The sequence below is a fragment of the Protopterus annectens genome, chromosome 7.part0 (genome assembly GCF_019279795.1).
Source record: "Protopterus annectens isolate FY-2018-M chromosome 7.part0, PAN1.0, whole genome shotgun sequence".
In the NCBI taxonomy this organism is placed as follows: Eukaryota; Metazoa; Chordata; order Ceratodontiformes; family Protopteridae; genus Protopterus; species Protopterus annectens.
Window position 1 is genome coordinate 1,776,503,823 of NC_056739.1, and position 26,690 is coordinate 1,776,530,512.

The 26,690-nt window shown below is 41.8% G+C and overlaps 1 protein-coding gene across 3 annotated transcripts in view; it reads left to right on the forward strand.

The window, feature by feature from the left end:
• The window catches only part of WDR93 (WD repeat domain 93), a 1,423,954-nt gene that overhangs the window by 306,438 nt on the left and 1,090,826 nt on the right, over positions 1-26,690 (forward strand). For all 3 annotated transcript variants that reach the window (XM_044078311.1, XM_044078310.1, XM_044078312.1), the window contains one exon: positions 18,139-18,340. In XM_044078311.1, the coding sequence (XP_043934246.1) occupies positions 18,139-18,340 (202 nt within the window). The remainder of the gene's footprint in view (positions 1-18,138; positions 18,341-26,690) is intronic.

Here is a 26,690-nt window from a genome sequence, read left to right on the forward strand (position 1 = left end):
GGGTTCATGTCACGAACCTTAACACCAGCGGAGTCAAACTATTCCCAGCTAGACAAAGAGGGTTTGGCTGTAATGTTTGGAATTAAGAGGTTCCACAAATACCTCTATGGCAGGAAGTTTACTGTATGCACCGATCATAAGCCTTTGTTGTCACTGTTCAACGAGATGAAGGCCGTGCCTCAGATGGTTTCTCCCCGAATTCAGAGATGGGCTGTAATGTTGAGAGCTTATGAATATGAGATTGTTTATAAGCCTGGACAACACCATAGCAATGCGGACGCGCTGAGCCGTCTGCCGCTACCGGGGCCTCCACAGCGAGAGGAAATGGAGGACCGAGTGTTGATGATGGAGGACATCACGTTGGTGTCCGCGAAGGAATTGAGTGACTGGACACGGAAAGACCCGGTGTTGGCTCGAGTGTTTCAGTGGGTCCAGCAAGGCTGGACAACACAACAACCTGATCCAGTTTTCCGGCCTTATGAGGTGAGGAAAACAGAGCTGAGTGTGCAAGATGGATGCGTGTTGTGGGGGGCACGAGTGATAATTCCGCCCCCAGGAAGACGGGCACTTTTACAACAGCTGCACCAGGGTCATGTGGGCATCACCCGAATGAAGGCTTTAGCACGAAGTTATTTCTGGTGGCCAAAGTTGGACCACGACATTGAAGTCGCTGTGAAAGAGTGTAAAACCTGTCAACAGCATCGCAACTTACCTGTGGGGGCACCACTACACCCATGGGAGTGGCCGAGTAGACCTTGGCAGAGACTTCATATAGACTATGCAGGGCCTTTTATGGGGGAAATGTTTCTGATAATAATGGATGCTCATTCAAAATGGATGGATGCCTACCCAGTAAAAACACCCACTTCCACCACTACCATTGAATGCCTGAGGAAGAGTTTCAGTAACCAAGGTTTACCAGAGACTATTGTATCAGATAATGCTTCATGTTTCGTGAGTGAAGAGTTCAAGGGTTTCCTGGAAAAAAATGGCATTGTGCACGTTACGTCAGCACCATACCATGCGGCTTCAAATGGATGTGCTGAAAGGGCTGTCCAGACCTTTAAAGCAATGATGAAAAGGGCCGGAGACGGAAGTATGGCAGCCAAAGTATCAAGGGTGTTATTCAACTATCGCATTACACCCCAGTCTACCACGGGATTGTCCCCTGCTGAGATGTTGCAAGGACGGAGGTTAAGATCCACATTGGATCTGGTGCATCCAAACATCCGAGCAAAGGTAGAGAGGATCCAGTGGAGGCAAAAAGAACATCATGATCGACGACAGAGAGAGAGAAGTTTCTTGGAGGGAGATGCAGTGATGACGCGAAATTTCAGTTATGGACCTAAATGGATTCCTGGGTTTATTGTCAAGAGCACGGGTCCCTTGTCGTACCAGGTGAGGTTGAATGGAGGTTCAGTGGTGAGGAGACATGTGGACCAGATTCTGCGGAGTGTGCAGGAGAAGGACTCCATGGAACTGCAAGCCCCGGAAGTACCGTTAGTTTCGGGAGAAGGGCTCGCAGCGGCAGGAGGATCTCCGATCTTGGGGGCCGAGGGAGACCGCCGGAGCTCGGAAGGGGAGGTTCCCGAGGACCCAACTTTTCCAGGGATGGACACACCGGTACCAGAAAGGGTAACTGTGACACCGGAGTCACCTAGGGTGGCACCATTGCGCCGTTCTAAGCGGGCACTGGTTAAACCAAGTTACTTGAAGGACTATCAATGTTACAATTGCATGTCTAGCTTAACAGAGCAACCTAACTCGATTGTAGAGTAACCGTGTAATACTAGCAGGGTATTTAGCAAGTAAGTGCCTAGATGGATTTGTTTGGGGCTTGCTCCCTTGTTTTCTTATGTAAAGAATCGTATTCAGTGCTTAAGAGGGAAGGAATGTAGTATCAGGCAAGTAATACTGTTATTGTACTGTAGGGGCGCTCTGGGGAATTAGCAACATGTAGTGTTGGTTCTGTATTCTCTGGTAACTTGTTGTTTCCGGTGTATGTATGGCAATGGCGAAGTTGTGAACATGTAGCAGGGGTGCGCACCTGGAGGCTCTTAATAAAGAAAGGCCTTACAACTCCATGAACCGTGTGGTCTCCTTATTTCCCAGGATATAACACATCCACAGAAGAAAATCTTCTGACTCTTCACAGGATCTAGTGCTGATTTTTTCAGCTTACTGCTCAGATAAGCCCTATTTGGTGATCCTCTTCCTCTCATTTTATTATTACATTTATTTTATTTCTATTTTATGCTTATTTAAAAAAATATTTGTTTTAATATTTTATTTATGTCAGTGTTTACAGTAATTCCTGTGGAAATTTCTGCTTGTAACACTGTTTGGATTGTATCTTTGACAAATGCTTGTTTTTACTACTTTTGAGGAAACTTTCATTATCTCTGTCAGAAGTGCAGTATGTATGTATGTATGCTGCTAGAAACTAGAGGATGTCTTGTGCAGTCAGAACCAAGAATTAATTGCACTTATCTTTACTGTTATTACTTTGCTTTACTTTTATTTTTTGACAAGAAAAGTTGCATAACTTGGAATTTTAAACATTTATACATTATTTGCTACATGTGGGGCTCTGCTCTGTGTGTTTTTAACATCAGGTTGCATTTATACCACAGCTTAAGTTGTTTGATTGTACAGTGGAGATTTTACTCTCTTTGACAAGAAAATATAGTTTAAATTGCTATTAAATGTTATTTTGTGGCAGGTTAACATGGGTAAAGTGGGTGGAGCTAATTTTAACACTGAATTGGCACATTGGGTGCATTAGTATTTGGACTTTTTGTACTGGAAAAGAATTCTGAGCACATTTCAAAACTTTTTTTTTATAATAGGATTGTTTGGCAGAGGTTAGTTGTCTGAGGACATACTTATTACTTGGAAAATTTCAGTGCTTATTATTATACATTATTCAGTACTGTCAGTTTATTACTCTGGCTGGTGTTCTCTGCCCCTGACTTGGTGGATCTTGACTCTGGCACCCCCCCCCCCCACCCCAATCAAATCCGGTTGTAGCCAAAAAGAAAAAGAAACTAAAAATATACATCAGCCTTCACAGACAGAGATTCCATTGGGGGCACTGCCTGCCCTGCAGACTACTTAACTTTTGTCCCATTCCCTCTAGTGTAACAGATCCATCCTCTAGGGCTGTTTGGGTATGGAAGAACCAAACCCTTTAGGTGCAGAAATAGTCAGGGGTAGGGGACCCCTTGTCAGACGTAACACTCTGTCCCCAGATATTTTACCTAGTAGTGAAGTTGATAGGAAAAAGAAAAAAAAAACTTTAACATTTATTTATTTATTTTACAGTTGTTGACCGGGAATGTCCAACTAGGACAGAGCTTATTTTCAGAGGAGGCCCGGGGAAAAACACTCTAGAAGCATGTCTTTGGAATGTGGGAGGAAACCCACATGAACACAGGTAGGACATGCAGACTCTGCACAGAAGGCACCTCACCTGAGAATCCAACTGGAGAACCTCTTGCTGTGAGGTGACAGTGTTAACTGTTGCACCACTGTGCTGCCCGACATACAACTTAAGAGTCAGATTTAAGGCTGCTATGGTTTCCTTGATTGAGTGCTCCACAGATAGCTAATTCTGGTGGTTATTTCCTCATATATAGCTCTAGTTCGAGTTTGGCTAGAGCCCTGTCTGTTGTTTCAGAGAATTATGAAAAATCTGATGAGAACAATGGTAATTTCCTAGCTGTCATTGAGTCTAGTCACTCTGATTCTTCAGAAGGTGAAGCTGAGCTTAAACACAAATAAATGTTCACTTTACCTCAGATAATTGCTAGATTTAGTGATATTTTTACTTGTGAGCAGTCAGGATCAACCCCAGAGGTAGACAAGAGTATATGACCTTATAGAGGATGAGATGACCAGTTCTGTGGCTACCCCCACTCTCTCACCAGTCTTGGAAGATGTTATAAAGCTGCCTGTAGGCAGCAGTATGTATTCCAGTAGTCTCTGAAAAAGTCTCAGAGAAAACATGGGGTCTCCTCGAATATTACATGTCTCTTTTCTCATTTGACTGCTGATCCATCTGCATGCCATGCTTGGCGTCATCTAATCTAACATGCCCTGATAAAGAGAGAAATAGTTAGATCTTCAGGGAAGAAGGATGTCTCTTTCTAATAATTTAGCCTTTAGAATGTGAAATTATTTTGGCTATGTGTGGAAATTTATTTTACAGTGTGTGTACAGTTTTAATGATTTTACTGTATCCTTACTGGACGAGCAAAAGTCTTATAGAAATAAAGTTATTTGTAATCTAACTCAGGATCCAATGTTGTCTTTTTTTCTTCTGATTCAACATGTGGGTGGTCGGATCCATCTGGATCCAACTTCCGTGCCTCATACCAAAGCTTTAGATCTGAGAGCTCTGGCTCCTCCCTCACAGTTCATCTTTCCTGCCTTTATTAACCTAAATCTCGTTTGCAGTCTGTGAAAGCCAGACTTGTGGACTGAGAACTCATTTGTAATTCATGATAAGTAAATGATTTTTTCCAACCTCCCGTTACAAGACTATTTGATAAGTTTAGGATTTGGAGTATATTTTAGCATAGCATTACAGATAGGGTGTTTCTTTAGGTATTTCTACAGTTTTTTTTTTCTGTGTGTGTTTACATACATTTGTGTTAATAGTATTCTTCGATTTAGATTAAAGTCCTTTTTTCATATAGAGTAAGTATTTTTATAGTCAGTGTAGTTAGTTGGTTCTGATGTCCTGAGGTTTTAAAAAAGTGCTCTTCCTGTGAGCATGAAATAACCTCCCTAAGACCCACACTCTTGATGTGTACACTGCTTGAGGCACTCTCCCCTACAAGTTTCTTATTCTATCTGTGCTGCTTTTAGCACGAGAGCCCTTCAAGGGCATAAAGAAAAACTGATACTGAAAAGCCTTCCCTCCAAGACAGGGTACATACGCTCCTTGGATACTAAGGCATCCACTTCTCATTCCTCCAACAAGAAGAAAGATGAGGAGAAGGATAGAGCCAAAGAGAGAGAGAGAGAGAGAGAGAGAGAAAACTAAAGAAAAATCAACGGGGTCTGAAGACTGTCTCGAGGGAATGAAGAAGAGTCCTCCTGACCCCACAGCCATTGCCTGAAACGATTGTTTCTCTGATCCAGACTCTACGTCCAAAGTTGACCTTTACTCTGGAACCAATCAGTCCTAGGCTTCATTCATCGATCTTGCTGAAAGTTCCTTCAAAGCCTGTTTCAATAGCTTCTTCATTCAGATCTGGCCAATCAACTAAAAGTCTGATGGAGTTTGAAGTCGACCAAATGATGATGAGGTTTCTGAGGACTCAGATTCAGATGGGAGTCTTCCCAGCTCTATCCCTGAGAAAGGATCCAGGATTGGTCCTTTCCACCCTGACTGTTCTATCTTCTCAGCTTCCTGTTCCATCCCCATTTCCATAGGTGGTGTACATTGGATCCAGCCTTCCTGTGGTACCAGCATTGAAGTCGACAGCACTTGAGATTTCAGCTTCGACATCTTCCCTCACTCACTTGACTCTGATTTTTTTCGGGTCCAGCAAAACCCCGGAGTCAGAGTGTTGGTGTTGCGACTCAAGTGGTAGGTTTGACACTGAGACTTTCAGAGCTCTTGCTTCCGCTTGAGGCCTCAGCAGATATAAAATCATCCACATCCCACGCTTGACTTATATTAAGACTTTTAGGGCTAATGACTTCTTCCATAATGATGGTCCTACTAACAAGATACCACATGAGAGCTGTACAATGGACTTTAGCTGTACGGTGGTCCCAGAGAATTAATCCACTTCAGCACAAAATCTGACTCACACAGATCTGCAAGAACCATATCCAGTGGTGGATTACATCTGATTCAGTCACTCTGGGCAGACATTTCTGTCCTGCAATACCCAAAGCCACAGTGACCATGGGCACCTCCCTTCTTGGGTGGGGGGAGCCATTTTGAAGTGCAAGGAATGTGTTCCCTGTTAGAGGCCAACCTTCACATCAACATCTTGGAGTTAAGAGTGGTCCTCCTTACATTGCAGGCACCTCAGGATGATCTGCTTATGGATGTGGTCATCATACATTTAGACAACATGTCCATAGTTTGGTACATCAGCAGACAAGGTGGAATCAAATCATACCTTCTTTGATGAGAAGCCACAAGAGTCTGGCATTGAGCAATGTATTTTAATTGCATTCTATTAGCAACGCATGTACCTGGGACTTCCAGTACCGTAGCAGACAAGTTGAGCAGAACGATATTACTGTCTTATGACTGGTCTCTCAATGTATCGGGGCAACAAAAATCTTCAGCCACTGGGCCCAACCTTGCTGTGACCTCTTTGCTTCTCACCTAAACAATAAATGCAGAAGTTACTTTGCCCTCAACCCTCCACAGGGTCAGTCACCATGAGATGTTTTAATCCATCATTGCCCTCCAGGTCTACTTTACATCTTTCCACCATTACCCTTATCCCAGAGTTCATCCAGAAAGCAGAGGAGTGCAAGACCAAAGGAATCCTTATTGCCCTCTTATGGCCTTGGCAGGTATGGTTTCCCTTTTTTGACCTCACTAAGTTTACTCACCATGAGTGCTGGATCCCTTCCTGGATCTAGTCACACACCCTTCTGGGATGGCTCTAGCAGACCTACAGACCCTAAAACTGACTGCATGGTTTCTCCAGTTCTAACAATTGCCAGAGATGCCAGGCTTTCTTCCCCAGTAGTACAAATCATTCATCCTCTCAAAGGAGTCCTACAAAAAAGACTTAGGGAAACGTTTTTCCATCTGTGCATCTTATAACGGTCTGCACTCTTTTTCAGCACCACTTCCAAAAATCCTTGAATTCCTTTTGGAACTTTTCATGTCCAGGTCTAGTTATTCGACAATAAAGTACAATTGGCGGCCAGTTCAAACTTTTGCTTAGGCTTCAACAACACTTCTATTGCTTCTCTCATAATCTGTAAGGCCTTTTTAAAAGGTGCCTATTTATTGAGGCCTCCAGTTCATGATCCATTCCCTCCCTGGGTCATTATCATTTTGTTGCAGTTCTTAACTCAGAAACACATTGAACCTGCAGCATGCCTGTATCTGTAATTTCTCTCCTGGAAGACTATATTTTTGGTCGTCATCACCTCTGCCAAATGGGTATCAGAACTTCAGGCACTTTCATGCAAGGCTCCCTTTCTGATATTTCATAAAGATAGAGTGTCGTTGAGAACAAATCCTTCCCGTCCTTTCTTTCAAAGTGGACTGAATTGAAGTCAACAAATTGATTTACTAGTTTTCTTCTCCAGTTTCTGAAATAAATGGGTAAATATATCATATGCATTAGATGTGCATATACAACTCAGGTTTTGCCTCCATCATACCAGTGCTTTCAGAAAATCAGACCAATTGTTCATATCCTTCTCCAAGAAAAAGTTGAATCAATCTATTTCTAAAGTTAGTCTTTCAAGATGGTTAGCTAATTGCTTTTCTTCTGTCTGTGATTCATTAGGTATGTTTCGACAATCAAAAGCCTAAAGCACATTCTAAAAAAGCTGTGGCAGCCTCTACAGCTTTTGCTAGACGAGTTCCTATAAGCGACATTTGTGTAGCAGCAACTTGGTCATCAGCTCACACTTTTGTATCTCACTATAAATTAGATGTACAGTCAAGGGTGCACACATCTTGTGGTTCTGCCATTCTCAAGAATGCCATTCCTTGCAACCACTCCGTAACCCATCAGGTAGCTTGAGAATCTCTCCCACATGATGAGTCAGGTGAAAAAAGACAACATCTGATATGAAAGTTATGAACTCACCATAATGATAGATCCATCTTGTTTTCTTTTTGTCTAGTCCAAATCCCCTCCCATCCTCCCCCTACCAAATGATCATTCTGATATTCGGGATTAGACAGATCTCTTTTGGACCCTGTCTGATCTTTTATACCGCTGACACTTTTTGATGTTTATGTTTTTTCTCTTTGTCCTGTTAGATATATGGATATATGCATATACACACATATATATATATATATATATATATATATATATATATATATATATATATGATGTTCTTCATCTCACATTGCTGCAGTCCTTACACTTGGGTAGTCCGCTGTCCTCGGTCGGCCCGAATATCAAAGTATAAGGCTGACGTCGGTCAAGGCGCATTTGACTGACATCAGGACGTCAGGGTACAAATGCGCATGACCGACGTCATATCCTCAGTCTTTTTTGCCGCATGGTCCGATGCAGAAGCAGCATTGTAAGTGCCGGTTGGCGTTCTGAGATTTTTCGATTTCGAAGTTTCAGACCGAGTTCAAAGTTGGCTAAGTACCCCGTTGGGGAATATTTTAGTTTTTTCTTGCCTCAGTGATTTACCGGATGTCCGAAAAAGTCAATAATTGTATTTCTTGTGGGAAACAGATACCGCATAGAGATTATCATACTTTGTGTATTCCTTGCTTAGGGCCTGAGCACGACGTTGTTGGCTGTCGCTCTTGTGCTAGATTTAATAAACGCACTATAAAGAGAAGGTTGGATTGTGCAAGGTTAGTCTTTGGGAAGCGGTGCAATTATAAAATGCCGTCGGATGCTCCGACGCCCGCTTCTTCGAAGAAGTGCAAGGACAAAGCAGTTAAGCCTAGGCTAGAAGAACCGTCTGTACCGGACGCCGGTTCTTTAGAGGTGTCGGTGGAGCCGGTGGCTCCACCGGAGGTTTCTTTGTGTTCCCAGGGTGAGACTTTATTGTTGCAAGATGTGGCCTCTCAGGAGGCAAGTCAGGCTGAGGGGGCTTCTCAGGTTACTATACTCCCCTCCCTTCCTAGGGTGGCTAGGCCCTCTCCTTCTGTTTCAAAGGCTTCTCCCAGGGGCAGGCCAGGTTTAGCTTCAGTTGGTGTTACCCCTAGCTCTTCAGGAACTGTGCCCAAGAAGCATATGCTTAAAATGGCAGAAGATTTGATTACTTTGATTAGGGGTTCTATGCCCCCTCCTGATAAGAGACCTAGGATGGAGCCTGAGCTGGGCGGTTTTGAACAGGCTTCAGATGTTTCAGAGTCTTCGGCTGAAGACTTACAGGAGTACTCTCCTTATTCTGATTCTGATGTGGATGATTCTACTCCTTCTGCTTCTCCTCCTGAGGATTTTTCTTTTTCAGAAACTCTTCATTCCATGAGGGAGCATTTTAAGTGGGAAGGTCAAGACTTCTCTGATTCCAGGAAAAGGCTTAGGGAATTTTTGTTTTTACCCCAGCATAGGCCTTTGGCTATACCTCCTGTTTTGGATGTAGTGGAAGATGTTTTTTCAGAGGCTTCTCTTAATCCTGATTCTTTGCCTCCTGCTCCTGTTAAGCCGGATAGGTATTACAGGGTGCCTGAAGCTCATAAGTATCTTTTAAGAGTCCTAGGGCAGACCCAGAAACTGTTAGCCAGGGGCCTAAAGGTGTTAAGGCTTCTGTTGTAAAGAATCCGGTTCCTGCAGACAAAGAGGCTAGGGCCTTGGATAGATGGGGAAAGAAAGTTTATACTTCTTCCACTCTTGCTATGAGGGCTTTGAATTGCCAGTTTCACATGTTGAAATACCAAAACTATCTCCTTTCACAGTTGAAGTCTAAGGTTGATGCTCTGGCAGTAGGTATTGATTGTAAAGAGTTGCAAGATTTAGTACATGTTTCTGAACAGGTGGGTAAGCATTCTTTGCAATGTGGTTTTGATGCTGTACAGGCCTCGTCTAGGGTGGCTGCCACTGGGTCAGTTCTTCGCAGGCACGCCTGGCTAAGGGATCAAAATTTGTCTGAACATGTTAAAACAAGGATTTTAGATGCTCCTTTACAATCTGACGTGTTGTTTGGTCCTCCTGTTGAGGCAGTTTTAAAGAAAATGGAAGACAAGGCTAAGTCTATGCAGACTGTTAAAGATTTTTTGCAGGTCCAGCCTCCAAAGTTTAGTAGAAATTGGCCTACTAAGGGGTGGACGTATCCTTCTTATGATTCCCAGTCTAGGGGTAGATCTAGACGTGGTAGGGGCAGAGCTCAGGGCTCTTTCAGGCCTAGAACAGGGAGTTCTCCTGCACAGTCTTCGGGTGAGGGCAGGGGTCAGTCCTTTCGTAAACAGACCCAATGACCTACCTTTTCAGCTGCCAGAGCCTTCTCGTCTGGCAGCACCTTTGGGAGGAAGGCTGGCACTTTTCAAAGAAAATTGGAGTTTAATTACCCAAGACAGATGGGTATTGGATATCATACACCACGGTTACAGGTTTTATTTCCATACCTTGCCTCCTTTCAAGGGCATGCCAGACGTTCCTCCTCAACAAAGAATAGAGGCTCACAAGCAAGTTTCTCTGTTACTCCAAATAGGGGCCATACAGCCGGTTCCTATGCCAGAAGTGGGCCTAGGATTTTATTCTCGCCTGTTCCTAGTACCAAAGAAGGGGAACACGTGGAGACCAATTTTGGATTTATCTACCTTCAACACTTATCTGGACATTCCCAAGTTCAAAATGTTGACGTTACAGCAGCTTTTACCTCTGCTGGGCAAAGATCATTGGATGGTAACTTTGGATCTCAAGGAGGCTTACCTTCATGTTCCTATCAGACTAAGTTGCAGGAAGTATCTGCGTTTTCGAGCTGGGACTTCTCACTATCAGTTCTCTGCATTGCCCTTTGGCTTATCTACTGCGCCCAGAGTGTTCACGAAAGTTCTGGCTCCAGTGATAGCTTTCTTCAGGCTAAAAGGAATACAGATCTATCCTTATTTGGACGACTGCCTGATTCTGGCTCAAGGAAGGGAAGAGCTTCTTCATCATTTGGAATATGTGATAGCAGTGCTAAGATGCGTGGGGTATTCTGTGAACGAAATAAAGTCCAGTCTAGTACCCTCTCAGGACATGTGCTTTCTGGGTGTGAGACTGAATACAGCATCCCAGATGGCCTTTTTAACCCCGGACAAACAAAAGAGTCTATCCCTTTACTTCCATCAGCTATCTCATCAGTCCGGGCTGACTGCAAGGACAGTCCTTCAAGCCTTAGGGTTCATGGCATCTTGTATTCTGGTGCTTCCCAATGCCAAACTGCATATGAGGAAGCTGCAATGGTATCTCAAAATGTATGGACACAGCACTGCCAGGATCTAGACACTGTCATTCAAATAATACCTTGCATTCAAAAGGAATTTTTGTGGTGGGCTCAGGAATGTCACCTAAACAAGGGACTCTCTGTGACCCGGCCAGAGGCGAGTCAGATTTTAATGACAGATGCCTCAGACAAAGCTTGGGGAGCTCATCTAAATGGAAAGTGGATACAAGACAAGTGGCCTGCCAGACTACAACATCTACATATCAACCTGAAGGAGATGTTAGCAGTCCAGTTTGCATTAATAGCTTTCAAGGATTTACTTCTTCCAGGGCAGGTGTTGATTCTAACAGACAACACAACTGTCCTGTGGTACATCAACAAGCAAGGGGGAACGTATTCTTATCCTCTATGCAGGCAAGCAATGATTTTGTGGGAGACTGCTCTCAGTTTACAGCTCAATCTTCAGGCAAGGTTTCTGCCAGGAGCACAGAACTCCTTAGCAGATGTATTGAGCAGACGAATTATGGATCCCCACGAGTGGAAATTGGATCCTCATGTATTTCAGAAATTGACAGTGTCATGGGGAACTCCAGACATAGATCTGTTCGCTTCTCCACTAAACCATCAGCTGCCAAAGTTTTGCACAAAAGGTTTCATCCCACAGCTTGGAAAGTGGATGCTCTTTCTTTCAATTGGAGCAATCTTCATGTGTATGCCTTTCCTCCTCTGCCTCTCCTCCCAAAGGTACTTCTAAAGGTCAGACAGGACAAGCCAAGGATGATTTTAATAGCTCCAGATTGGCCTCGACAGCACTGGTACCCATTACTGAGAAGTCTGGTACGGAAGCCTCCATGGCCTTTGCCTTCGATTCCACACCTGTTGTCACAGGAGGACAGCCATTTGCTGAATGTCAAACTTCACTCTCTTCACCTAACGGCCTGGCATATTCTGTTTTGAACCATAGAGGGTCTCAACTTCCACAACAAGTTTTGAATGTGATTTTGGAAGCTAGAAGGCCTAGTACAAGGAAAGTGTACGCAGATAAATGGAAGAGATTTTTATTTTGGAGTGCAGCAAAAGATTTGGATGTTTCTGAGCCTAATTTGAGTGTGGCTCTTCAATATCTTACTGAGTTACTGGACAAAGGTTTGTCTTTCTCTTCTATTAAGGTTCATGCTGCAGCAATTTCGGCTCACTATGATTGTGTCCCACCATTGTTTTCTCATCCTTTGTTCAAGCAGTTTCTTAGAGGGGCAAAGAATATAAGACCCCCACGAAGAGCTCCTACTCCTGCTTGGGATCTCAATTTTGTGTTGGAGAAACTCACTCTACAACCTTTTGAGCCTGCAGCTACTTCTGAGTTGAAATATTTATCATGGAAGACTGCTTTTTTGTTGGCAATTACCTCTGCAAGAAGGGTTTCTGAATTGCAGGCCCTTATGGCGGTTGAGCCTTTCTTGATTTTCCATAAGGATAGGGTATCATTACGTACTAATCCTTCCTTTATGCCTAAGGTGGTTTCTAGTGTGGCTTTAAACCAAACTATTCATTTGCCTACTTTTTATGCAAATCCCCAAAATAAAGGGGAAAAGATTTTGCACACTTTAGATGTACACAGGCAGTTGCGTTATTATTTGGACAGAACTAAAGGGTTCAGGCAGTCTCAGCAGTTGTTTGTTTCTTTTGCTTTGAGTTCTCAGGGCAAGCCTGTGTCAAAACAAACTATTTCTAAGTGGATTGGGTTTTGCATTGCTTTCTGTTATTCCCATCATGGCAAGGAGATTCCAGCTGGGATTAGGCCTCATTCCACTAGAGCTACTGCCACATCAACAGCTTTTTTGAGGGGAGTGGCAACCAAGGATATTTTGGAGGCACCTACTTGGAGTTCAGTGCATACTTTCTCTAGGCATTATCACCTGCCACTTTACTCTAAATCCAGGGCTGGTTTTGCCACTGCTGTTTTGCAGGGCATTTTGGCAGCTCCTGCTTCCTTGTAGTTAGCCATCCTCCCTTACCTCTGCTTTGGGATTCTACCCAAGTGTAAGGACTGCAGCAATGTGAGATGAAGAACATAGTACAGTTTTGTACCTACCATAAATGTAGATGTTCGAAGATCCACATTGCTGCAGTCCAATTTACCCTCCCTCCTTCCCCTCTGTAGTTAGAGGCGGTTGTGTGGGTTGGGTTGTACATATTGTGTATATTGTATATATTGTACATATAGTTAGTGCAAGGGTGGTTGGTTGGTTGTTTGCTGTCTTTTGGTTTTGACCTTTATTTTAGGGTCTTCTGACATCTGGGGCAAGAAAAGACTGAGGATATGACGTCGGTCATGCGCATTTGTACCCTGACGTCCTGATGTCAGTCAAATGCGCCTTGACCGACGTCAGCCTTATACTTTGATATTCGGGCCGACCGAGGACAGCGGACTACCCAAGTGTAAGGACTGCAGCAATGTGGATCTTCGAACATCTACATTTATGGTAGGTACAAAACTGTACTTTATGTTTATACATGATGACCTTTTATGGTCAGTCATTAAAACTTGATCAGAGGTAATTCAGGCAGGAGAGTAGAATTGTGGGTAGGGGAGGAGTCAAAACTCTTGAATCGAAAGCTTTGGCATAAGTCGCCGAGGTAACATACAGATGGATCTGAAAACCCACTTGTTGAACCACATGAAAAGAAGACAACACAGATCTAGTCTTATGGTGAGTACTTTTGTTTTTTGAATCATGCTTTGAGAAGTGTGCTTGAATGTGCAGATGCAGTCTTGAGAAATGCTGTTTTTTTCTGTTTTATTAAGATAGTATGCTTAGTTACATAATTATGACTTCTCTGATGATTTAACAGCTAAATTTTTGATTGCACCTTTATGCTCTGAATTAGTGCTTGTGCCCTTTGTTACACAGATTTTCAAACAATGGGATAAGATGGGAAAAGTAATGAACAGAGTATCTAGGATGTTTCATGTACCCAGGTTTTCCTCAAATAAGTTGCCTTCCTTTAAGGGGCAGAGTAAACAAAAATCCCAATCAAACTAAAGTCAGGGATGCAAAAGGAAATGGAAGGAGGTTAATTCTTCAAAACTAAACAAGATGGGTTACTTTCTGAAAAATAATCAATCCCCTGCAAAAGAATGACTATGAGAAGTCACAGGGAAATTCCCTCAAACTCCATCATGTTGTAGAAGCAGGGGTCATAGGACCAATGCTTTTGATACACAAATGCAAAGGATTTTACTGAAGAATCTTTTTGGTATCAAAAAAGGAGCACTTCTGGAGACCCATACTAGATGTATCCTTTCTAAACACCTTTTTTAAAATTCCAAAATTAAAAATGCTCACTTTACATTCAGTCCTATCATTGCTTCCAGACCACTGTTTCATGGTGACTGTAGGTCTCAAGGAAGCTTATCATATTTCTATTGCTCCCAGTTTCAGGAATTTTTTGAGATTTGCTGTGTTTGGCGTATGTTATCAGTTTTCTGCATTACCCTTTGGATTATCTACTGCACCTTGTGTGTTTACAAAACATCTGGTTTCAGTGGCTACCTACTAAAGAACCACAGGCATCCACATTTTTCATTATTTAGATAACTTTCCATTTTGTGCAGATTCTGCATCCGGGTGCTTGGAATCCTTAGACAAGGTTACATCCCTACATTCCTACCTTGGCTTCAAATTGAACCTTCAGAAGTATTTCCTCACACCCTCTCAATAAATTGTTTTCCTGGGGTGTTTGATTTACACAGTAAAAAAAAAAAAAAAAAAAAAAAAAAAGATGGCCTTCCTGCCAGAAGACAAAGTTCTGATTTATCTGGACATTTTCTTAGAATCCTTTCTCTCTTTTAGGTGTAGCCTCAGCAAGGGAGTTCCTCAAAATTCTAGGCCTCATGGCAGCAATGATCCTCATGATATCACTAGCCAGACTACTCACAAGAGAAATTCAGTCGTACTTGAATAATTGTTGGATCCAGCACCTTTATCCCTTAGATTTCCAGGTACTGTCCTGGGATTTATGAAACAGGAACTATGGTGGTAAACGGATCAACTGTCTCTGAACCCACGGTTCCCTTTCTCTCTTTAGACCCCAGTCCAGTCTGTCCAGACAGACTTTTTAGATTTTGTGTGGGGAATAGTGTCCATGGGAGTTTAAGTGCAAGGATTGTGGGGTCCTTAGGACATGCCAAAATACATAAACATAAAAGGGATGTAGGCAGTGATTCATGCCATAAGTTCTTCACCACTTATGGACTCTGGGTCTTGTTTTAGTGGTCACAGACAACACTGCCATGATGTAGTAAATGAATAAGCAAGGGGATACAAGGGGGTAGCAATAATGATCTGGGAGCTGGCTCTGCAGCATTTTCTGACTCTTCAGGTCTCATACAGTCCATCAGAGCAAAACACAGTGGCAGTCAGATCCTGGACAAACCCTCACAAGTGGCAGCTCCATGTAGAAGTCTTCCAGGACTTGATCCAAATGTGGGGAACACCTCAAGTAGATCTGTTAGCCTCCTTTCAAAACAGACAACTGAAAACATTCTGTTCAAGACATCCTTGCAGCCTTACTTGGAAGGCAGACTCTGTGTTATTCCCATGGTCAAGAATGTCCCTGTTTGCATTTCTACCCTTTCCAGTGATTCACATTGTATGTCTAAGGATTCAAAATTTCCAGAGATCATCATGGTAACCCAGTTTTGGTCCAGGCAAAGCTGATTCCTATTTTTAATGGAATTGACCAAGGGCAATTGCTACAAGCTGCCTCACAGACTGGATCTGCTCATGCAGTATCGGGTGAACGGCACACCCCAGTTTAGAACAATTGCAACTTGACAGCCTGGATAATTCTGTTTTGATACCTTTTTGGCACTAGTTCCATGAGGATATGCAGCAGGTAATTAAGGAAGCAAGAAAACCTACAACTAGAAAATCTTATGTTTACAAGTGGAAGAGGATTTGTCAGTGGTGCTTAGCCAATAACAGACCCCACTAGCTTTGAAATATTTTTGTGTGCTACTTTTGTCATGTGCGTCTATCAAAGTGCATCTTGCAGCCATTTCAGCTTGTCTTCCCAAGGATCCCCCTCTATTGTCTCATTTTGTGGTCAAACAGTTTAGGAAAGGATGTGAGACCCCTTTGAAAGCAAATTCCTCCTCCCTGGGGTCTCATTTTTGTTCTTGAAAAATTCACCTTAGTTCTTTGCCTCAAAGGCTACTTCACAGTTCATTACTTGGAAGACTGTTTTACTCATTACTCTTACTTCTGCAAGGCAACTCTGTGAGCTGCAAGCTGTCGTGGTGGGCCAATCCTATCTCATTTATTATGAGGATAGGGTTGTGTTATGCACTAATCCATCATGAATGCCTAATTTAATCAAGCAGTCAGTCTCCCAGTGTTATATCCTGATCCAAAAAGCAAGGAAGAAAAGATTCTGTATACCTTGGATATGCATAGGCAGCTCAGGTACTTCCTTGACAGAACAAAGCCCAGTTGTAATGCTGAATAGCTGTTTTGTCTCCTATACAGGGTCAAATAAAGCTCAGTTTGTCTCTAAACAAACTATTGTGTGATGGCATTCCTATACTATTGTTTTTCTGTTACTGCAACCATGGTAAAACTGTTCCAGGCAAGCTTAAGGTTAATCCTCTTTGATGACATATAGGAAAGGGGTGGACTCCTAGAAGCATTCTAGATGCAGCGGCCTTGGTCCTGTGTTTATGGTTCACAAAAAACTACAAGTTGAATTCTTCAAGGATCACAGCAGGCTTTGATAGGACCATTCTCCAGGGGCTTCTGTATCCTCATCCCTCCAACTCCCAGGTAGGCTAAGCTTTGGGAATCTATCCGAAATGCCACAGAGGCAGTGTGAATGATAAATATATCACAGTTTCTTAAGTTCTACTTACCTGTAACAGTGGACATTCAAATTCTTCACTGCCTTTGTGGCCAGAAATCACCTGCTATCCTCCAGAATGTTCATAGTTGAGAAGAGTTTCAACTTTTTTGATTTGGTTGTTGTTGGATTTGTTTTTAATATGGTATTGTGATTGGCTTTGAATTTACTCTTGCTAGATGCTTCTGGCTTCAGGTAAGCAAAAAAGCCTGAACACTCACTTCCTGTGACAGCTGAAAGCTTCCCTCTCAGAATAAGCTCAGCCAGCAAGCTGTCTCAGGAAGAGAGTGGGAGAGGAGTTTCAGCCTTTGGAAGCTGGCCAGTACTGGGTTACCATGGCAGATGACCTCAAATGTCACTGAGGCAGTGAGGAATTTGAGTGTATACTGGTACAAGTAAGTAGCACGTATACAACAGTACTTTATTGCCCATTTTCTTTCATAATAGACATTAACTGGAAGTCAGTGTTGACTATGAAAAGTTTTTGAAGATTACTAGCCCAATGCTAAATGCAGAGGTGGACTTTTAACTGTTTACATTACAATTTATTTTTATTTTATTTTATTTTACATTTGTTTACTGGGAATGTCCGACTGGGCTGTTGGACCATTTTCAGCAGAATCCTGGGGAAAAAAGCTCCGCCACATACATCAAAATAAGAAAAAGAATTGCAAATTTACAGTTTAGGAGTACACTGTATGAGAAGTACAGAGATTGAAAACAATGTAAGATTTAATAGTGGAATATCAGTAGTGTGGACAAAAGTGAGGTATTTTAAGCTGTTTGTTGCATGGAAACAGAATAAATATAAATTGGTTGGGTGGCATGTCATTGGTGGATAATTTCAGATAATTTCAGTTTTTATAAAATAATCTATTTGTCATTCCAGTAGTTCTGTGGATTGAAGGTGGCACAGTGAGCAGCTAATATATCCTTGTCTGAATTTTCTAATCCCACAGTAGAATTCTTTAATGCATAGAGCAAACTACCCCTTATTTATAAGAATCTGTAGTATCAGTTTTGTCAATGAATTATGAATTATTTTGCTTGTAATTTTCATTGAAGAGTAATACTATTCCATTTAGGGTAGCTTTCTGCTTTTGTTAGGGCCTTCATTTCATTGGATGCAAGTTCATTTAATTTTCCTTTGTCTTTTCTGTCCTTATTGTTGCCTTGCAGCTTCGAGAGAGGGCAAACTGTGTTACAACATCCCAAGATGGACGGTACATCTTTGCTGGCTTGCCCAGTGGAATTGCAGCATTCAGTGCATCAACTTATTCTTTAGTTTGCACATGGGAAGCAAAAAATGTAGTTATTACTTCTATCTTCATAACTCACTCTGGAAAGCAGCTATACCTACTTGCTACAATTGATGACATGGGTATGTTTGATTTTGCTCCATTTATTATGTTTATTTTTCATTTGTTTGTTCCTTTACCTTCTCAGTTATCTTCTCAGCATTGCCCTGCAGATGATTTTTGCCTCTTATTAGGCATTCTTGTCTCAGCCACATTACAGATAATAGTGGGCAATTTCAGTTATGGAAAAGTTGCTCAAACATGTACTCATGCAGCTTAGGAATAGATACAGAGAAACACTGTTGTAGCTTCTGTCTGTTAGACCTTGTTATAAAAGCTGAACATGTTAAATTGTTTAAATGTTTATAATTAATGTAGCAGTGGAGCAATATGCATGGGAATCTTTGTACATTTTATAGGCTTATGGAAAACTCACTGCAAGGGATAAGAAAGGGTGAATAGTTGTCTAGTTTGAGTTGGATACTAGCTGCAAATTCTTACACAGCATAATGAACAAGCTAGACTTATAAACATTTTAAAGATATAGGATGCAATTCACCCCATTCTTATGCCAAAAACCCCCGGTATAAAGTATAATTTTCAGTGAAGAGTTACCAAATAGCTGGGTAACTACAGCAGAGCTAGTAAGGGAGACTGCTAGAAAGGTGCTTGGTTAGGGTTGCCAAGTTGCTTCTGTTTCTTATAACATTTGGGAATTTTAGTGCTTGGTATCACATCTGGACAGAGGAAGGACGACAGGGAGACATGGTGGTGGAATGAGGAAGTACAGGAGAGTATACAGAGAATGAGGTTGGCAAAGAAGAATGGGATTGGCAGAGAGATGAAGAAAGTAGACAGGAGTATAAGGAGATGAGGTGCATGGCAAAGAGAAAGGTGGCGAAGGATAAGGCATATGAAGAGTTGTATGAAAGGTTGGACACTAAGGAGGGAGAAAAGGACCTGTACCGATTGGCTAGCCAGAGGGACCGAGCTAGGAAAGATGTGCAGCAGGTAAAGGATAATGAGGGAAACATACTCACAAGTGAGGAGAGTGTGTTGAGGAGATGGAAAGAGTACTTTGAGGGGTTGATGAATGAAGAGAATGAGAGGGAGGAAGGTTGGATGATGTAGGGATAGTGAATCATGAAGTACAATGGATTAGCAAGGAGGAAGTAAGGACAGCTATGAAGAGAATGAAGAATGAAAAGGCTGTTGGCCCAGATGACATACCTGTGGAAGCATGGAGGTGTTTAGGTGAAATGGCAGTGGAGTTTTTAACCAGATTGTTTAATTAAATCTTGGAAAGTGAGAGGATGCCTGAGGAATGGAGAGAAAGTGTTTTGGTACTGATTTTTAAGAATAAGGGTGATGTGCAGAGCTGTAGTAACTACAGAGGGATTAAATTGATCAGTCACAGCATGAAGTTATGGGAAGGGTAGTGGAAGCAAGGTTAATAAGGGACGTGATGATTAGTGATCAGCAGTATGGTTTCATGCCAGGAAAGTGCACTACAGATGTGATTATTTGCTCTGAGAGTGTTGATGGAGAAGTACAGAGAATGTCGGAAGGAGTTGCATTGTGTTTTTGTAAACTTAGAGAAAGCATATAACAGGGTGCCTAGAGAGGAGTTGTGCTAACATATCAGTTGGGTACGATAGAACTAGGTTAATGTTCCAGGATGACATAAAAGCCTAGCTATATTTAACACATTTCACACTTTTGAATATCTATGTGAACAAAGTTCACACAGTTATGAGCCTATGCTATGTTATCTAAGACAAACTGCCTCTGCCCATGAGGGACATGGGCCCAGCACCAGGATTAAAATTAACATTAACCATCAGTTGGTGTAGGGTGCACTTGAATACATTCAGGAATGGCCTTTGCTTTACGTGAATGAGAAGCTTCCAACATGATTTATTATGTCAGAGGCTAGGTTATCATCTTTTGAAAGAGTGACTTTTGAGCAGTTTGCTTCACCATTGTGTGACATTTATATCAGGGCCAGATTGGAGACTAACCTTTAGGCTTGACACAAATTGGCCCTTATTAGTCTGTAGGGGACAATATACAGTGTTATGGGTTTCAGTCTTTCCACATAGGACTTGTCTAGTACACCATGTATCCTCCTTGGCCAAAAATCTCTGGTGTTGCTCCGGCTGTTGCACATGTGTTCAACTTACAATTACTGTCTACATGAATAGGCAGATAATGTACCACTGTGTGTACCCATTTGTATGTTCTGTCTATATTGTAATTATGTTGAGTATCTGATTTAGAAAAAAAATTAGTTATGGTTTTTGGACATTGTGTGCCTCCAAGACCCTGGCACCATTCATTTATGTGTGTTAATACTTTCTGCAGTATGTCAGTACTGTTACTGGATTCCCAGATTGTACACAATTTTCACTCATCCATAAAGTTGGCTGCTGTCTAACTTTGTCTCGACTGCTGTAAATTACATACCAGACAAGAAATGACTTAGTACAGAACTCTGTGTTAATGCACAGGTCACTGGTCTCTTGCTAGAAGTTAATTTAAACACTTTGACAGTGTGTCCTGGTGGTGATCTGTTGGGCTACCCACTTGGTGATTTACTGGTTTATGACCAGTTGGGACAGTTGCTCTGTAATGCCTGAGTGTGGAAATGTGTCCAATGCCTTGACCAGGTCAAGTTATGAGGTATGGACATTGTTTCCCTCATTCATGGCCTTGGTGAACTTCTCAATGAAGTCTACCAGATTTAACAGACATGATCTAGCCTTAAAAAAATCAAAAATGATTTGGTTACACAGTCAGGAGAGTAACAGTATTCCTGTTGATAAGGTCCATGATGATTTCTTTCCATTGGCTTACAGATGAGGCTGGTCAGTCTTGTGGGTCCATATTTACCTGTGTTGGGTGATGGTCTCCCCTTGTTCAGACAAATGACTGTTGCTGTTCACCATTGTGCCTGAGAATAGTCTGTATGGAGGCTGTGGTTAAGTAGGGATCCAACTGTGTCTACTAGATCATGTTTAATTTATTGATAATGCAACGTGGGATGTTGTCAGGGCTCATTGATGCCATGCTTTTAGCCTTAGAGAGCACACAGATGAGCTGTTTCCTGAGAAAATATGTTGAGTAACGTTTGCATGTATACTTTGGGTGACAAGGGCTGGAGATGGGGTTGAATTTTGGTCCAGATCTGTCAGCTAGCAGGTTGTCCATTGCTTCTGGGTGAATATTGGTGGTACCATCCATAGAGCTGTGTATTCCCCATAAGAATTTGTAATTACTTAACAAAAAAAAATTTCTGTGAGCACCTCCAAATACAACCTTGGGTATGCCATCACATGACACACAATAGAACTGTTAACACAGTTGTACAGCTTTACCTACCTCACGTTATTTTTACTTGCAGATCATATGACTATATGTTTATCATTGGAAGGGTGTGTTTAAAGGCTTTGGTACCATATGTGGGCACAGTGCACATGAGGTGGATGTGTTTCATGCAAAACAGATAATGACACAAATGCTGACAGTCACACAATGCTGCTGCTAACATCTGAATAATGTTGTGAATATTTATTTATTTATTTATTTAAATTTGTTGACCGGGAGTGTCCGACTGGTCGTGGGTCCATTTTCAGCAGAGGCCCGGGGAGAAAAGCTCCACAGTAAAATAAACAGACAGTAGTTACATTGGATTACATAGCGATTAACAATTTAACATAGAAATTACTTACAACATGTTTACAGATGAAGAACATAGTACATCAGTAGACAACTAGAATCTTTATCTGTGAAGTACATAACAGGCATTAACAAATGTAACAATGAGAAGTTCCTGCTGTATAATAAGTACTAGGCTTATGAGCATCTGAGCTTGCTATCATCAAGGTAGTTAGTGGAGGTGAAAGAAAGGTAGTAGTTGGATGGGGTGGATGATATTAGAGTGGGAGTTGCAAGGGCATAGCCAGCATGTTTTTAGGTGCGCTTTTAATAAAGTTTTGAAGTTGGTGCATGATGGTACGGAGGTAATTTTGGGTGGGAGTGAGTTCCATAATTTGGCTATGGCGCAAGAGAATAGGGCTTCACCAGCAGAGTTATTGGCTTTAGTGATCTGCAAGTGATTTTTGTTGCTGGATCTTAGTGGTCTGGTGGTGCAATAGGGTTGGAGTAGATTCTGGAGGGATGGGACATTTAGTGGATGGTTTATTAGTTTGTGGGCGAGTGAGAGTTGATACTACTGAAGGAGGTGAGGGAGTTCAAGCCAGCCCAGTTTAGCAAGTGAGAGACCGTGGTGACTACGGTAGGATGCCCCTGTGGCGAATTTGGCGATTTTGTTGTAGCAGGTCTCTAGCTTGTTTAGATCACATTGCCTTAGGTTGGTATATTCTGGAGAGGCATAAAGTAGGGTGGAGATAAGGTGGGAATTTGCTATTGAAATCTTTGCTGCTTTGGTGAGAAATTGTTTATTTCTGTATAATGCTCCTAGTTTTTTGTGGACTTTTTTTATGGTCATGGATATGTGAATGTCAAATTTTAGTTTATTGTCTATTTCCACTCCTAGCAATTTGGTGTGTTCAGTTGGGTATATAGTGGTGTTGTCTTTTGCTGTGATGTTAAAGTGAGAGTTGTTTTGAGTATGTTTGGTGGGTGAATAGCAACACAATTGGGCATTCACTGAATTCATACAGATGCAAGTGAATCTGAACTGGTTATATGTTTGTGTATATACCAGCATGACAATATGTGGATGAAATAAGGCATATATCCCCATGTAATTAGTATGATATAATATTGCTGTATATCACATAGCATTTCATGATGGTAGTTATACACATGCACACATGTGCCATACTGCAAGTCTCACTGTGATGGTTGAATGAGAAATGTGTGGAATGTTAATATACTCCAGTACCAGAACATGTGCCTTATTAAGGCAACAGTATACATAGTATCATTCCATAGGAGCAGTTCTCATGTGGCATATTACTATAACTGTTATGGAAGGAACATGTAATTAAATGGCAGCAGTGGCCATCAATACATTACATCAAATTTCAAATAGGAATACACTGTTGTAAAGCTAACGTACATCCACAGCTCAACACAGCATATGTGGATGACCGCAACATTGACATAAACAGTCTTTGTAGGCCATAGAACATAAGTAGAATATCTGTCAACATCACATAACATCATAGCCATTATTCTAGGGTGTAAACCAAAATCAGTATAGCTATTTGATGTAAGATAGTAGGGGTAAGTACATATGTGTGTATGTGTTTGAATGTATTAAATATTGTGTCTGCCCATATGGGGTATGTGCACAACCCCATGACAGAATTAGTAATCACACATCCAGTGGTGTGCAAATGGCCTGAAGAGGGTCACAGACGGGCTGTGCTTCACGATGTATGAAAGCATCTTTGAGAAGTGTTCTGCAGAAAGCATTGTTATGCTTGTAGAGGGAATTTGGGGAACATGGATTAATGAGGCTATGGTAAAGCTTCTCTTGAGTGGGATTCAAATGAAGACAGATTCAAAAGATAATATACTGTCAGTAATATACCACCAATCACACACACACACACAGCAGTTGAATGAGGTCAGATTTGAACGTTAGGCCTGTGGGGGTATACAAACTGGATTCCATATAACGCGACAGTAGCACCACCATAGATCTCTGACTTTATACTGTCACAGATGATTACAGCATCAGTGTATGCTAAGATGATGATGATGAAAGAAGTGTATTACATGGATGTAGATTCACAGTTTGGTGTAAGATTGTCAACCCGCTTGTATTTAAATGAACACACACACACACACACACACACACACACACACACACACACACACACACACACACACACACACACTGACTGCTGTGAGATTAGAACCACAATCTATCTAATTACACAAGCTAAAGAACACAGTAGTTAATGCTCATACCAATACAGATGTCTGAGGGCAATACTGCCAGAGTGAACTTTAGATGGGATCACATCATAAGTGTATTTTAATAAGAAGTGGGCAGAAGTGTGTGACATAGCTGTAGTGTCACATGTGGTTTTAAAATTGTTTCCAGACTTATACTAGAATGAACACATATACACACACACACACACACACACACACACACACACACACACACACACACACACACACACACACACACACACACACACTCACACTCACACTCACACACACACACACACACACACACACACACACACACACACACACACTGACTGCAGTGAGAATAGAAGCCCTACCTAGCTGTCTACACTAGCTAGAGAGCACAGTACTTAACACTGGCACCATGGCACAAGATACCTCTTTATAGCAGATGACATCATCAGTGTATGTTGTAAAGATGATGTTAGTATGGCTATGTTTAATTGCTGTATAGTCATGTATGACTGTAAAACTTTGTTCTCATGGTGACTTGAGTGATTACACTAGGACACAGACCCATATGCTCTTCTGACTATTCATACACACAGTTAGACATACAGGCACTCACACAAGTTTTCTATTGTGCAATTTGATTCCATACCTATTTACCCCGACTGTAGAACACAGTACTTAACATTCACGCCATCACAGAAGGCTGATTTTTTTTCCTTGTCATAGTGTTCTTTATAGAGGATGACATCATCATTATGTTGCAGGTAACGTACTGTATACTGTTAGAGACTTGTGTGCAACGTCTGGACTTTGGATTTGCTTTTTTGCTTGTAATATGCAAAAATACTTTAAAAGACAGCTTCTTAACCTATATGCAGTAAACTGTAATGAATGCATGTTGTAGAACTGAGACATATGTGTACCTGTTTCTCGATATGTTGTGGACATAACACACACACACACACACACACACACACACACACACACACACACACACACACACACACACACACACAGAGTTTGGAAATGGCATAAATGCAAGTGTTGATGTGTGAATGTTCATATTCTGATGAATTAATGTCTTCAGTAATACATTTATCAGACAGTCTCTGTGTCTAGTGTCAGTATAAAGCTTTAACAAATGTAACAATGCAGTTGTGCTCTTTATTTCTGAATTGTAGTTGATGTTAGACCTATTTCTGTGATATCATTTTGCAGTGCATTGGTGCAGGGCAACCATGAGCCTGAATAAATAGGTGTAATGAATAACAAGTCCCTTCCTTCTGTTGTGTTTTAAAATACCTTTTGATGGGAACTGGGCAGTAACCATAGCAATACATGCCAAACACCTCTTTGCATAGCACACTGCTGAGAAATTGATTTGCATGAACGAAGGCAAAGTGTTTGCACATGCGAAATTCACATTTAATGAATAAAACTTAATCTTGAGAAGTAGTAGTTGTGAATATATGCCATGTGAGAAATAGCTGACAGATATGCTTGCTGTTCATACTGTAGTTTATATTGGAAATGTTGTGTCATAATGATTATGGCATTAAGAACTGTTGCTGTTGTCTTCCCAGTTTGTGTGGCGTTAAGTGACAAGCAATCACAGTTGTCTGCTCCAGTGAAAAATAGTAATATGTCTACTAGTTTGCCTTCTTTTGTGCAAGCAGGCTAAGCGGTGATGCATGGCCGTCAGCAGTCTGGACCATGCTGAGTGTGAAAATACACCTGCTGCCTAGCTTTCCCCTGTGGCAGCAGGTGTAAGAGCAGTGAACTCATGGTCAGAGCACAGGTAACACAGGGTTCAAATCCAGCTAATTAAATTTTTTACAGATGGTGTCAGGATGGCATTACCTAAGTAAATGTGATAATAACTGCAAATGTGACAAGCAATGACTACAATAAAGTATGTGTCTTCCACAATTTTTATCATTAATGCCTACATCTATACAGTTGTATAACTATTAGCTGTTTTGCAGGCCACACTGCAAATTCATAGGTTCATAGGTTGGTACTAGGCTATCAGCCCTAGGGCCTATACAAGCCTAGCCATAACAATTCCCTGGCTATTTCTTCCCACATTATTTACTTTCCTGGACCCCTGTCTAGCAGGGCGACTGACGTGATCCCTGGGGTGACTTTCCTTTCTCCCATCCAAACGTCAAGGTTCCTCTTGAAGAGGTCCAAAGAGGCACTCTGCTTGACATGTATGGGCAATCTATTCCCGAGTCTGGGGAGTCTCTGGGTCAGGAACCTATCCCTCCAGCATGTTTTGTTTATTGTGATGACAAGGTTTAGATCCCTGGAGCGTGTAGCTCTGAGGGATTGGGATTTCTTTAAGTGTAGCATGTCCAACAGCTCTGGGTTTGACATGGCCTTGTATGTTAAGCAGAGATCGCCTCTGAGTAGACGATATGCGACAGAGTATAGCTGGAGTTTTTTAAGGCGGTCAGCGTAGGGCATCTGCTTTAGGCCTGTGATTCTTTTAGTGAGGTATTTCTGAGGCCTTTCCAGTTGTTGCAG